This window comes from Camelus ferus, chromosome 14 (genome assembly GCF_009834535.1).
Source record: "Camelus ferus isolate YT-003-E chromosome 14, BCGSAC_Cfer_1.0, whole genome shotgun sequence".
NCBI classification, from domain to species: Eukaryota; Metazoa; Chordata; class Mammalia; order Artiodactyla; family Camelidae; genus Camelus; species Camelus ferus.
The window spans coordinates 36,912,937-36,927,318 of NC_045709.1; the positions used below are offsets into that span (position 1 = coordinate 36,912,937).

Below are 14,382 nucleotides of genomic sequence, written 5' to 3' on the forward strand. Positions count from 1 at the left end.
CCGCAGGCCTGTGGCGAGCATGTGGCAGGAGCCCGAGGGCGCCAACAGATGTTCCCCCTCCTGGATTCTGGTTTTCAGACCTTGTATCAAATTTTAACAAAAATCAAATCCTGGGAGAGAGGAAAATTGGTTATTTTCTATCTGTGAGAAGTTACAGTCCACGCCCTCCTCCTCCTCAGAGGAAAGTCGGAACAGAGTTCATCTGAGAGTTAGATTCGGAGCTTTAACCGGGTAAAGACATTTAAGTTTTAGTAGTAAGTTTTAGGTATAAAGTAAACCCAGAATCTGAGACTAAAGACAATCCAAAGTCTTCACGCCTCTCAGATGCTCCAGTACAGGAGGTCAGACTCCAGTGGTCCCTAGGACCTCCCCCCAGAGGGAGAGAGGACTTCCAGGAAGCACAGGCTGTCAGCCTGCAGTTACAGGTAAAATCAGGCTTTTCCTTAATATTAAAAGTGCAGTTCGCCACGAGTGGGAACCTGCCCAGAGAAATGGGTGTTCCTGCATGCCAGGTCCCAACTCCAGTGCCTGAGATGCTGAACTGTCAGAACTTTCACAAAAATGTGCATGTTATGATATAAAAGAGAACGTCCTCAAAACCAAATTAAGTATTAGATTTCAATAGTACTGAGAGTGAAGCGCTGGCCTCTCATTAAGGCCACACTGTCCTGGACTGCAGGAGTTAAGAGCTCTTGGGATCAGGGAGAGCCCTTGGCATCTCAGTCGCAGATCACACATAAAGCAGAGGTGGAACATAGACTCCAAAAGACTAAAAAGGAGTTGAAAGCAAGAAAGTACTGATTTGACCATAAATATTTTTATTAAATGTGAAAATACACGGGCATAAAAATAGTACCCATATTTGGTAGACATGTCTGAAACCCACTTCAATTAATTTTCAGTGTCTTTTTTATTAAAACACTAAGTTGAGATGGAGTAAGTTACTTAGTCTTGTTCATTCAAACCAACTACAGCCTTGCAGTAGGAGGAGGATTTTAACTTACCGAACATCTCCAATTTTTACCTGCTCTTCGCTCTGCTCTCCACTACAGGTAAGAGGTTCAACCACAGAGGAGGGAAACAAAACCTGTTTACTATACACAGAGCCACGCAGTGGCTAATTTTACTCTTAAATCATTCAGCAAATGAGATCATCCATTAAACACAACAAATTATCTCCACCTATTAACAGTATGTGCAATTACAGAATAAACTCTGCTACTAACAAACAAAAAAGGAATGATCTGATTTAGAGTAAGGCTGTTGTTGACAAATCAGCACTTGGCTTCCTCCTTCCTTAATAAATGTGGGAAAGTCAACTACATTCAGCAAAGGTGCATGACTTTCTCTAGGTTACCCACTGATATGCAGTCAGTGAAGACTCAGCACAACGCCTGTCACCAGTGCCCCATCCCTTGAAGGAGGCACAACCCTGGCTGAGGAGCCACCTTTAACTTAGGCATCTTGTGCCCTCTTTTCATGGTAAATGTCACACACAACTTCTGACCAATTTCATGCTTTAAAGGTGAACTCATTCATACTCCACCATGCATAGCAAATCATGCCAATTTCAAAGTGTGATTCTAGTTGCTTTTTTTTCCCCTACTTGGTTATCAGTAGTATTTTTCTCTTAAAAAAACTGGGGGTAGTTTTTACATTCCATTATCAGAGTCCCAGAAGTTCTTTTTTTATACTGATATTTAAAATGAACTTTTAATACTGGCTAAAGAGAAAGAAGTTTTAAAATTAGTACATCCAATTCACATTCGTAAACTATTGAAGTCGTTTTCCAATTTTCATTTATCCATGATGAGAAAGCACAAACTTTCAGAAGGGGGCATTAAATTAACTTATGCTCTCTTTTAGAACTTTTCTTGTTTAGAGGCTGATATGTTTAATACTTGCTGCTGTGGAAAATACGCACAGTGTACGAACCACTCCTGGAGCTCACCGAGGAGGGAGGGAAGAGTTTGAGACAGGAACGCCATACAACCAAGGCTAGCTGCCTCATTCTCCTCTTCCAGAAAGAGCCAGGTTACCAGGCACCTGCAGTCTAGGGAGCGGTCCTGGGAGTAGACCAGGTCAGGGGCTCTTCCTGCTCCTCTGGTAACGTTTTCCTCCACCAGGCTGCCCGGACCAATGCTCGTGCCTCCACGCTCCCAGCACTTCTGTCACTGTGAGGGGGACCACGGGGTGGCCATCTTCCCACGCAGGCAGACACCGGAAGACTGCTGGTGACCCTCCAGGCTGGAACTTAAAGGTCCTTATTTACTTCATCAATCAGCAAAACCAGAGTCCAGAGAGTTTCTCAGTGGCATTGGCACTTGGCACCATAGCTGCTTCTCTCTCATCATGAAAAGTAACCCTGCACGTTTGTTACGGTGACCAAAATAAATCCATGGTGAGACTTTAGGAACGGGACTTACAGTTATTACAGGTGGAGAGAGAAATGAAGCCAGCAACCCTCTAGGCAGCAGGGGGTGGCAGTCAGCAAGATGACAGGTGCTGGGGACACACGGCCCACGTGGCCCAGCCCCCAACCATCTCGGCTCCCTCTAGCTCCTCGTTGGCAACTTTTCACCCTCTCCTCCCAATGGAGGGGCACATGATTTGATACTTCCTTTGTTCTGATTCTGTGTGAAAATTCTTACTTGTCAAAAGTAGGAAGAAGCCATCGCTCAATTTCAAAGAGGTCACAGTGACATCGTATACAAAAGAACCAGATTGAAAAAAACATTGCCGATAATAACCAATGAAGTAATCAGATTGAAGAATAAGCAAATGTGAATTTCCCTTAGAAATTATTTTCACACGGGTTTGAATTTTAAGACAATAAAACAAAATGAAAGCTGCAAAGCTGTTCACTACTTTTCAAAATGCAACGTTGTTTATTGGTAAGAAAGAAACTAAATAGATGCGAAAAGCACTTACGTATTTTGCTCAACTATGTGATTTTGTCTCAGTTTTTAAAAAATTTTTTGCCACATATGTTTCAGGATGACTGCAGAAGAAAACGATTTGTGCTTGGCTGGCTGTTGTGGCTATCAGCGGTCAGGATGGCCCCCACAACTCAAAGAAAATGCTTGATTTCCTACAAACAATATATTAGGCTCATAGTGCTTAAAATGCTTCAAAATGCTCTGAGGCAAAAACAAAAACCTTTCCAGAATAAAGGTAATAATTCTTATCTAAAGTAACTCTTAAATTTTAAATGCAGCATCAATAGTTCCATAAATATTTAATGCTCTTCATTAAAATAACTCATTTTTTAGGGAAAAAATTACCCAATATATAAAGACTGAATAATTCATTTCTTAAAAGGTAAGAAGGAGGTATCCCAAGAAGAGATGCCATCTTGATGGTGGGAACCCACCAGAGCTGATGAGATCTGCACACCTGTGGGTTCTTCTAGGCAGGAGGACACCGAGAGGCATCAACGTCTGGCAGGGGGCGGCCTGCCAGCTGACGCCCACCTCAGACAGTCCCGTGTGGCTCCCCACACACAGTCCACGGTTGGTCGGCCGGGGGCCAGGACGTGAGAGAAGCTGCCGGCTGAGTTTTTTAAAGTGGGAAAGGGCGTTCTTTTTGTTTATGTTGAGCGAGCAACTTTACGTTTCTAAGTCAATCCTGTTACAGGAAATGCTGTTTAACTCACAACTTCAGTTGTTAAAGTATTTCATTCTACACTTTAGCAATATTATTTTAAATACCACTGTTTTATTATCTGAACCTATTTTGCATATTACCTTTTAGTTTGTTGTGTTTCATATTAAACAAAAGGGCCTGTAGGTTTTTACAATTAATTCTGTTTCAGTGGTTTTCAGTATTCTGCAAGTACTGAAACAACAAAAATACATGCTTAACATCAGCCCAGCTCTAACCCTGGCTCCAGTGACTATCATTCGGTAGGAGGTTTTCTAAGAGAGGGCTCAGCCTACCTTCAGTGACAGCCACACTCATGCTCGTAGAGATGGAAACACACACGGATTAAGGAGGCCCTGTAATTTAACATATTTACAAGTGACTGGACTGACCAAAATCTAAGCAAAGTTGTCCCTAAGAACATACAGCTCAGAATTTCATATTCTGAGAATCCTCCTTACACACGCAGGCACTGACACACTACGCAAGGATATGGAGAGAAGAATTTCCACGCGCTCCAGTGTAGAAAAATAACAAAATCTGCGAGCCTGCCTCAGACCGTTTCTTCCAGACATTCACCACAGGGTCAGGCTGCTCTGCCAGAACCAGAACCAGTCCCGCCTCCCTGCCTCACAAACCCATCAAGTCTAAAATGGGTAAGAACGGCTATTTCCTGTTAAAACAATTCTTTGGTCATGGACAGACTGAAAGGTTGGAAGATTTTTTTTCATTAGGATCCCGAACAAGGCTTTTTTGTTTTTAATCTTTAAAAAAATTAAGGAGGAAGAGCAGAAAAACAGCGGCTTTAATTGAAGTGGAATTTAAATCTAAAAGGTCCGCCTGAGCTGAAGGGATTGAACCCTTGCCATGAGTTCCAGCTTCTGTGGAAGGGGCTGCCGCCACCTCCTTGTTGGCTCTCTGCATCCAGGGGGTCTTCTCCGTCGTCAAACTTCTTCCTCATTTCTACAACAGAGACCAGCACATTCAGACCCAGGCGCTGACTGAGGTCAGGAAAGGGCGGGTTCTGGGGACTACACCTCCCAGTTGTCAGAACAGTTGGTGCCTCATGCTCAGATCCTGGCTCTCCCTGCCCCACCCAGCTCAGAGGTTTCGTCTCAGGAGAAACAGACTAGAGAAACCAGCCACAGAGAAGGGGGTGAGGATCAGGGTTGAAAATGGGCACTGATTAAAATTCTGACCCCCTAAATCTCCCCTCACAAGAAGCTACCCAAGGAAACTCTTATCTGAGAAACATGAGTAACCGCAGAGAAAGACCTGCCAAAGTTACACGGGCGCTTCTGAGCCAACAGCCACGACACCATCCTAACCCCAGACGTTGAAGGCGGCCAGGCGCAACCTCATCAACCTGTGAGGTGTCTGATCAGCTTCCTGGTGCCTCACCATCAAGTCTGAAGAGGATGAAGGTTCCCTATTGTACGAACCAAGAGGCCACTCCTGTGCCTGTCAGTCCCAAGGTAAGTCCCTGATGAGACAGGCCAATGCAGGCAAGTCGGGGAGAGGCATCAGACGAGCAAGCTCATATCGTCAGAGATTAGAAAAAGCTATTTCATCTTTAAAACAAGGACAGGGGCCAATAAAGAGGAACGGAGCACAGAAAAGAACCCTTAGGAGCTAAGAGTGTGGCTCTTTTCTCGATGCGTGCTGCCCTGCTCCTCAGCCCTGCTCGCCGCAGCTCAGCTCCAGAGCCCCCTCCTGTCCTGATGCAGCCGCCCCCGTGCCACACAAGCTGAGAGGACAGAGCCCATCAGAGGCGCTGCTGACTGAAGGAACCACCAGCATGCACCCTCCTGTGCTTCAGTAATCCCAGCCTCCCTCCCTGGATTTATAAAGTACTTAAGAACAAACATCATTTAATTAGTTTCATAGCATAAGTGATATGTTGTTCAAAAAGTTGTCAAATGGGCATAAAATTTAATTTCCTTCTATTTTGTTGAACTTGTCTAGCTCAAGTCATAGTTTGTCCTACTGACATGGACAGCCACAGAAAAGCAGGAGATACTAGCTTACCATGAAGTTCCTTCTGGAAATGTCAAAGCATTGTTCAACAGTACCTAAATTCTTAGCTGTCTCCCTCTTATTTGCCAGGTCATTTTAGCTTATGATGAAATAACATTTATAGCAACCAGTAAATCTAATGATGGCTTGATTTCAGGCAAGATTCCCGGGAGCCACTCTCAGAAGGCGGGGCAGCCCCTCGCCTACCACAGTGCGCCCCGGCTGGGCAGCAGCGGCCAGCTTCCTAACCTGTAAGCTGGTATGAGGATTCACGCTGCAAAGCTGGAAGGAACCCAAGAGGAGCCCTCTGATTCTTGCACTTTCACACCACAGGTGAAAACCACTGAGGCCCAAAGAAGTCCTAGGAATTTGTTCAAGAAGAGGTAAGAGTCGCCCTTAGGTCTTCTGAGTCCACACCTGGCGGTCTTTCCCCTGCACCGAGCATGGGAGGGGCCCCAGAGTCGGACGGGGACAGCCACAAGGACGGACTTATGAAAATGCAAGGCCGGGGACAGTCACCGTCTCCGGGGGTCAGCCCCCCAGGCCCACTGACCACGCTCTCCACCATCCACTTCCAACACGGCCTCTAAGACGGGTGAAGGCACCAGTCTCCGATTCAGCCATTTCAAGAGAACAGAAACATTAAAGGTAGACAGTACCTGGATCAGAAAGGACTTCTTTAGCAGCTGCTATGTCAATGAACTTTTTCTCAGCTTTTTTCTTTTCTTCTTCATTCTGAAAGTTATCCGGGTGCCACTGCAGTGCTAATTTTCTGTATGCTTTAATGATTTCTTGCTTTTTGGCATTTCTGAAGGGAGGTAAAATTAATTAACAATCAGTAGTTAAGAAATGTCCAACACGCTACCACAGAAAGCTAAAAGAGACAGATAAGATCCCACTGGCAAACGAGCAACCTGGTTTTCTGAACGGAGCCAGCAGTATCAGGCTGAACGTCGGACACAGAGAGCTCTGGACGATCGTTAAACTGGCTGGGCTTCCTGGAATACTGGCTCACATTAGAATTTCACCGGGAATAAATTAAAGTACTCCTGCTCTTTATAATGTTCCTATAAAAAATTGCATTGATGCATTTTTAAACTTTACAAATTTCCAAACTAGCATGATTCAGTTCTTGACATTAAAAGACACCTGACTCTTTGAAGCCTAGTTTCCATTTTACTTCCAGATTAGCTTAATTAGAAAGAATAAAGTTTCGGACTTCTGACTGAAAGACTGATGCTTCCCTTCTTCAGGGAAGATGGGTCATATAAAATCACATTTTGAGTAAGTTACCTTTTCCCTGTGCCTGCAAGTTCATTCTAAAAGTGCCACGTTATTTTTAGGCCTAGAGAAGTTTTCTTTTCCCCAAACGCTCTCTCCCTCCTGTCCCCACCAAAAGAAAGTTCACTCCTACCTTCTTAAAAAAATCTAGGCCTAGGACCTATTCATGCTACAGTGTCCTGTCTTTGTTACCAACTACTAATTCTCCATCATTGCATGACTAGTCTCTATCAAAGAAACATATCTGTGATATAGTCAAAATAGCTTTATGATGTTACAGATTGTTAGGGTTTAATCTATGATGGAAATCACATAAGGAAATGAATCAGAGAGGGGAAAAAAGCAACAATTAGTTTAGTTAAAAGTACCAATGCAAATTTTATATTAATAATTCACCTTTTTACTCCCAAGATTTTATAATAATCTCGTTTCTGCGACTGTTTCAATAGCCTCTGTGCTTTCTCTAGACCTTCTCGAATCTGCTGATCATTCTCATTGTGTTCCTGAGCAGTTTCATAATCCTGAATAGCTGTCAAAATATATTTAAGATAATGCTGTTAAGAGGAAGTACAATTTGTGACCTTTACGTACCCTGCAAATACCATAAAGTCACCATCCCCAGCACCTTCTTTGGCCTTTACTATGAGCCTAAGAAGTGATACCACCTTAATTTTGTTCAAAACTACAAAAGGCATAATTAAGGCTGAGGTTAGGTAGCATATTGCTCCCACTCAGTAAAACCCACTGCTGCCTGCTTCCCTGCCACCCTCCCAACATGATCTCCCCTCAACCAGGAGGTGTTTTAATATCAGCCCTATACACAAAGCATCTTACCATCACTAAGACTGAGGTGACTGTTACACAGGAAAATAAGACAGCAAAGAAAATCGCAGTTAGCTCTGGGGCCACAGGCCAGAAGAACCAGAGGCTTAGGAAGGGAGCGGGAGGAACCGTCGGCAATCCGAATGACTCTTCACCCACCAGTGTCAACACAAACTAGCACAAACCTCATTTTTTTTTTAAAGTGTCAATCAAAACAGAAAACCACAGAAGTCCTGGTACGGGAAGTCTGATGACAATCCACACCTTTTATTTCAGATTAAACATTTACAAAATAGAAGGCATCTGGATATCTAACGTCAGCAGGAAGTCTACACAGCAGGCCTGAGACTTACCCTGCGGAGGGGCTGCTGGCAAGGCCAGCCCTTGCCCGATGACTGGGAAGTTGGATTTCAGCAGCATTCTCACCATCCCCTGATAAGAATGGCTCGCTGTACATAAACCATTTGTACAAACAACGTGGTCTCTGCCACACATCTCGCCTCCTGGGAACCTGGAATTTTCGCATGGGCTAGGCAGAAGGTGTCTATCCGGCCAGCCCTACTAAAAGCCCTGGTACCGGGTCTCTGCCGACTTCCCTGGCAGATAACACTTCACCCGTGCTGAGGAATTACGCTGGTCCTGCATGATTTCACAGAGACACCTGGAGCCTTGCACCCGGTTTCCTCTGAATTTCACCCCAGGCACCTTCCCCCTTTGCTCATCTTGTTTTGTATCCTTTCACGAGAACAAACTGAGCCCTAAGTACAACTACGTGCTGAGGCCAATGTGTCCTCCCTTCAAATCACCAAATCTCGGGGCGGGTTTGGGAAGCACCAACACAAATTTTTCTCAAGTGTTCTCCCTGGACAGATGACTCAAATAATGAATTGTTGGCTTCAAATTCTAGTTTTTTATGGAAATGGATTTCACTATGGAAAAGACATCTCTCTGGATAATGTCTAAGCATTTGCCTTGGCAACAGCTAATCCTGGAAAGGGTTTAGGAAGGCACCTTGGGCAGATTAAAATGAGAAATACTAGAATAAGATGGACAAATTTAGTTATCCTGCACTGCCTAGAAAAATGAACCAACACTACCCTTGGTTCATGAGGGAAAGGGGGGGCACTTCAAGCTTTTATCCCAATTTCTGCCTCAATGCATTAATATTAAATATTAATATGAAACATTAAAAATTACTGTCACCCAAGTGACATAAAATACCTTTCCAATTTAGTACACAAACACAAAGCCATTATAAATAGTAGTGAGGTTTGACTTGCAATACTCATAGCACTTGATATCACAACCTAGTAAGGCAATGTACTTTGAAGGAGTTTAATACAAGGGGAAAATGCTTCAATATACTCAATTTTACTACTTATGCAAACTCTACATTTAAAATATGTTTTCAGTCTTAATTGTTCAGACTATCTCCCCCAAAGTAGTCTTCCGTCTCTTATCTTTTAACACTTAAGAATGGAGGGTATAGCTCGGTGGTGGAGTGCGCGCCTAGGATGCACGAGGTCCAGGGTTCAATCCCCAGTATTGCCATTAAAAAATCAATCAGGGGGAGGGTATAGTTCAAGCAGTAGGGCACATGCTTAGCATACACAAGGTCCTGGATTCATCTGCAGTACCTCCTGCAAAAATAAGTCAGTAAACTTAACTACCTCTGCCCCCCCCAAAAATTTTTTTAATCAATTAAATAAACCAGATTACCTCCCTCCACCAAAAAATTAAATAAATAAAAATTTAAAATTAAAAATTTTTAATTGAGGTACAGTCAATTTACAATGTGCCAATTTCTGGTGTACAGCACAATGCTTTGGTCATACATGAATATACATATTTTCATATTCTTTTCACCATAAGCTACTACAAGATATTGAATATAGTTCCCTGTGCTATACAGTATAAACCTGTTTCTCTATTTTATATATATTAGTATCTACAAGTCTCAAACTCCTAATTTATCCCTTCTCACCCACTTCCCCTCTGGTAACCATAAGTTTGTTTTCTATGTCTGTGAGTCTGTTTCTGGTTTGTAAATATGTTCATTTGTCTTTTTTTTTTTTTTTAAGATTCCACATATAAGTGATACTTGTCTTTCTCTTTCTGGCTTACTTCACTTAGAATGACATTCTCCAGGGCCATCCATGTTGCTGCAAATGGCATTATTTTATCATTTTTGTGGCTGAGTAGTATTCCATTGTATAAATATACCACAGCTTCTTTATCCAGTCACCTGTTAATGGACATTTAGGTTGTTTCCATGTCTTGGCTATTGTAAATAGTGCTCTTTGAACACTGGGTGCAGGCGTCTTTCTGAATTAAGATTCTCTCTGGATATATGCCCAGGAGGAGGATTAAATGTCCATCAACAGGTAACTGGATAAAGAAGCTGTAGTTTATTTATACAATGGAGTACTACTCAGCCATAAAAAAAATGCCATTCACAGTAACATGGATGGACCTGGAAAATGTCATTCTAAGTGAAATAAGCCAGAAAGAGAAAGAAAAATACCATATGATATCACTTTTATGTGGAATCTTAAAAAAAAAAAAAAGACAAACGAACTTATTTACAAAACAGAAACAGACTCACAGACCTAGAGAACAAATTTATGGTTACTAGTGGGGGAGAGGGTGGGAAGGAATAAATTGGGAGTTCGAGATTTGCAGTATCTAACTTACATATATAAAATAGTTAAACAACAAGTTCATACTGTATCACACAGGGAACTATATTCAATATCTTGCAGTAACTTATGGTGAAAAAGAATATGAAAACGAATATATGTATATTCATGTATAACTGAAGCATTATGCTGTACATCAGAAATTGACACAACATTGTAAACTATACTTCAATAAAAATATATTTTAAAAAGCTTAAGAAAGAAATTTTTCACATTATAGGAAAAATATAAAATTACTGACTTTGAAAATTCACATGATTACGGATAGGTAACTAATTAGGAATTCAATGTGGATGACGTAAGATTTCTCACTGACATAAATTAGATAGTTCATTTTTAATGATGTTTTCTCAGATTCCACTTTCTAAGGGGGAATCTTCAAAAAAAGTAGATGACATTCAATTATGTTTATCCCATATAACTGAGCAGCTGTAAACATATAAGCCAGAAATATTAAGGCCCTGAATATATAGTATATAACATACTAGCCAATTCATTTTCTAACCTCTGAACCTAAAAACATTTCACCTTGCCCAAATTATTATTCTTTCATATTCCCCTCACCCAGGTCTTAAGGAGCAATACACACAACCAGATCAAGATGGCAGACAGCACAGGACTGTGCTTGCCCTCCATCCGACTAAAGTGACAAAAATAAAAAAAAATGACATAACCATGGCAGCCCTGAAAACTACCCTGAAAATTTCTGGAAGAGAAAAGGCAAATGAGCTCATACTAATAATGAATAAACCTAAGTAGAGAGAACCACAATCCAAATACACACTGAAAGAGGCCCTAGCAGATTTGGAAGCTGTTCTTTTTGGCCACGGATTCTTAGTTTAGCAAGCAGGAGGAGCTTTAAGGCAAACATCAGGTTACTTCCTGAGGTGACCAAGGAATAGCTGGGCAGACTCCCCCCTGCCACGTGGAGCAGATGGCTGCAGCACTAACCCCAAGCAGCGCCCAAGAACCAGTCTCTAAGCAGAACAGAAGATGTGCCTGTGGAAGGCCCTGATGTGTTGCTGGGACCATGAAGAGAAGTAGAACCAAATCCATGGATACTCAAAACCTCTACAACAGACCTGAAACAGACACAGGAAAGGCAGTTCCACCCAGAATTTAAATATACCAAAGGACTCCACCTGAAAAGTTAATATGTAACTTATGTGTAAACTCCTGCTCATTCTGGCAACTGGACAAGCACCATAAGGAAAGTCTCCCTGTGAGCAGGCCCTACCCTCTGAAAGCCAGCATGAGCTCCCCAACGCAGGAAAATACCTGAAAGACAGATAGGCACTTGCTGCGAATGGCTCCCCTTTCCCTCCCACCCCACCAATCCATTAGCAAACCCCCAGTCAGCTTCCCTTCAAAATATATCCAGAATTTAACCACTCCTCATCATTTCCACACTCACACCGTGATGCAGGCCATCTTGAGTACACCTGAATAGCTATAACAGCTTCATAACAGATGATCCCAGCTTCCACCATATTTCCCTAAAAGTCTATTCTCAAAACAAGGACCTTAGAGGCTCTTTTTTTAAGAGTTCATCAGATCACCAGTATAATATGCCCCATGGAGCACCAACTGTCTCCCCCTGGATATCATACAAACAAGGTAAATGGCGGGGGGTGGGGGGCACACTTCCTTTCCAGCACAACAATTCAAGGAAATTGTACAAGGACTGCTAAAATTAGCGAGTATCAGCCATGAATCCAAGATGAGAGGAGGAAGCAAATACTGAGAAAGCTCAAAGGGGAAAGATCACAGAAAATGCCAGCAAAATATACTTTCTCTGAGTATGGGCTCACCCTGCAGCGAGGGACAGCCTGCATCCTTTACCTAGTACAAGCAGCATGAAATCTGGAGCAGACACAGTGGAGATAACGCAGAGGCCCTGCTGGGAAGGAGACAAGGAAAACACAAGCGCGAGAAGAGCAAAGAGCCTGGGCAGCAGCTCCCAGGCAACGCAGTGACTGTGTGCTCTCTGCAGGTGACGGGCTCACCCCAAAGTGCAAAAGATACACCCCTTTGGTGTAGCAATGGAAGCGGGCAGAGGGGCAGCAGGGGTGGCAGCAGAAGGCCTCCTGGACACGGTTTGGTTCAGAGAAGCAGAGAGGGCAGGGCTATACAGAAAGGCCATTTTAGCAGGAAGCAGAATGTCTGTGGAAACAGTGAAGCAGATAGTATTGCAACTGCTAAGCACAGAAACCGCCTGTCCCTGGCCCCGCTTTACGCACACATGCCCCAAAGGAGTGTCACACATATAGCCAGGGTAAGGTAATTCAAGTCATTTTAGGATGAGCAATAGCTCTTTTTATGACATAGCCTCAGTTCAAAGATATTTAAATTTTAAATTAAAAACAGGAAAAAAACACCAAAACTTACCTGAGGAACATGCATCAAAACAACATAGTCAAAGAATATATGAAAATTATGAGCAAACATTATGGCATAAACTTTTAAAACCTAATCCAATCACCTCTATTAAAGGTAATCACAAAGCAGAGTAAGAACTCAGCAAAGAGATAATGAGACAAGGAGGAGATAAAAATATTTTTCTTGAGTTCTGACTACTCATAAGAACAAATTAAAACTACCATGGAAGTGAAGATGAAATGAGAAGGAGCAGAAGGGAGAAGAAGCATATAGAGAAAAAATAAGGACTTAACAAAATGAAATGAAAATAGAGTTTAAAAAACTAGAGGAAAAAAAAATTACAGCTATAGATGATGAGCAAAGAGAATACAACTAATACATCACTGAACCTTTGGAGCAGAAAACCAAACCCACGGAACAGAACAATTCAGATCAAATTTGAGAAAACTTTCCTAAAATGAAAGGTGAATCCATGTATTGAAAATAGGCCAGGGCAAAACAGCTGAGAATGGCCAACACTCAGACACATCCCAGTGTAATTAACACCCCTGACAGACAAGGGCTCCTTGGATGGCCAGACCAAAAACACAACACACAGCACCAGATTCCCTATAGCAATATTCAGTGCAGAAGAGAATGGGAAAATAACTACAAGGTATTCAGAAAAAGTATGAACAAAGGACTTTTTCATAAGCAAGCCATCTTTCAAGTATGAAAGGTACAAACAGCTTTGAAAACAGAAGAAACCAGAAAATAATTTTCCCAGGAGTTCCTCAAGGAAACTGCTGTAGGATGAATTCACCAAGAGAAGGCTAGAGAAACCACGGTCAAAGAAGGGATGGTATACATTGAATATTTTAATGTAGAACTGAGACTAAAACAAATCAGGGGAATTACAGTGACAGAGTAGAGTGTATGCCCTGGCAATGCAGAAGGGATAGAGCTCACAAAAAATGGAAGAAAGCAGAGAAAAGATGAGAAAGTAAGTTCATTAATTCCCACCAATTACAACTGAAGCAATCAGAAAACATCACCCACTGATGCGTCACAGGCAAACATTAGAGAGAACTTCGCTGACAAATATTAAATGGAAGGGGAATGTGGAAGAGGAGGAGGAAACACGCAACTACTGTTCCTCGCTGTAGGAAACTCAGAGATATTGCCCAAAGAGAGAGGGCTAAGTTAATAAATCTATAAAACAACCAAGAAGAAAAATACAAACCTTCCTAAATCTCAAAATAGTACACAAAATAATAAAGGCTAAATAACAAAGATTTTTGGCAAAATAGAATGACAGTACTCAGACCAAATATATTTGTCATCTCAACAAAGATGAATGTGCTTTAACTCACCTACTTAAAAGAACTTCACACTAGATCATAAAGCAAAATGCAACTCTGTGCAACAGACACACCTAAAACAAGATGATTCCAAAATGTTTAAACTAAAAGTATGGTCGAAGATTCGCCCAGCAAGTGTAAATAAAGGTTCTTGGTTCATTAACATCAGATAATGAGAATTTAGGCTTAAAACATTAAACAGA

The 14,382-nt window shown here is 42.1% G+C and overlaps 2 protein-coding genes and 1 long non-coding RNA gene across 3 annotated transcripts in view; 2 read left to right on the forward strand and 1 right to left on the reverse strand.

Moving 5' to 3' along the window:
* The window catches only part of UGGT2 (UDP-glucose glycoprotein glucosyltransferase 2), a 142,075-nt gene extending 139,579 nt beyond the window's left edge, over nucleotides 1-2,496 (forward strand). Inside the window, 2 exon segments of the mRNA XM_032496763.1 lie at nucleotides 975-1,052; nucleotides 2,127-2,496. The gene's annotated coding sequence lies outside the window, so the exon portion shown is untranslated.
* Nucleotides 799-14,382, reverse strand: part of DNAJC3 (DnaJ heat shock protein family (Hsp40) member C3) — a 56,089-nt gene continuing 42,505 nt past the window's right edge. Inside the window, exons 10-12 of the mRNA XM_032496771.1 lie at nucleotides 7,336-7,468; nucleotides 6,318-6,466; nucleotides 799-4,605 (exon numbers count right to left, since the gene is read on the reverse strand). Coding sequence (XP_032352662.1) covers nucleotides 4,448-4,605; nucleotides 6,318-6,466; nucleotides 7,336-7,468 — 440 coding nt within the window. The 3' untranslated portion in view covers nucleotides 799-4,447. The remainder of the gene's footprint in view (nucleotides 4,606-6,317; nucleotides 6,467-7,335; nucleotides 7,469-14,382) is intronic.
* Nucleotides 4,601-6,820, forward strand: LOC116668661. The gene is made up of 2 exons (XR_004325896.1): nucleotides 4,601-5,117; nucleotides 5,816-6,820. It is a non-coding gene; the product is annotated as an uncharacterized LOC116668661 (long non-coding RNA).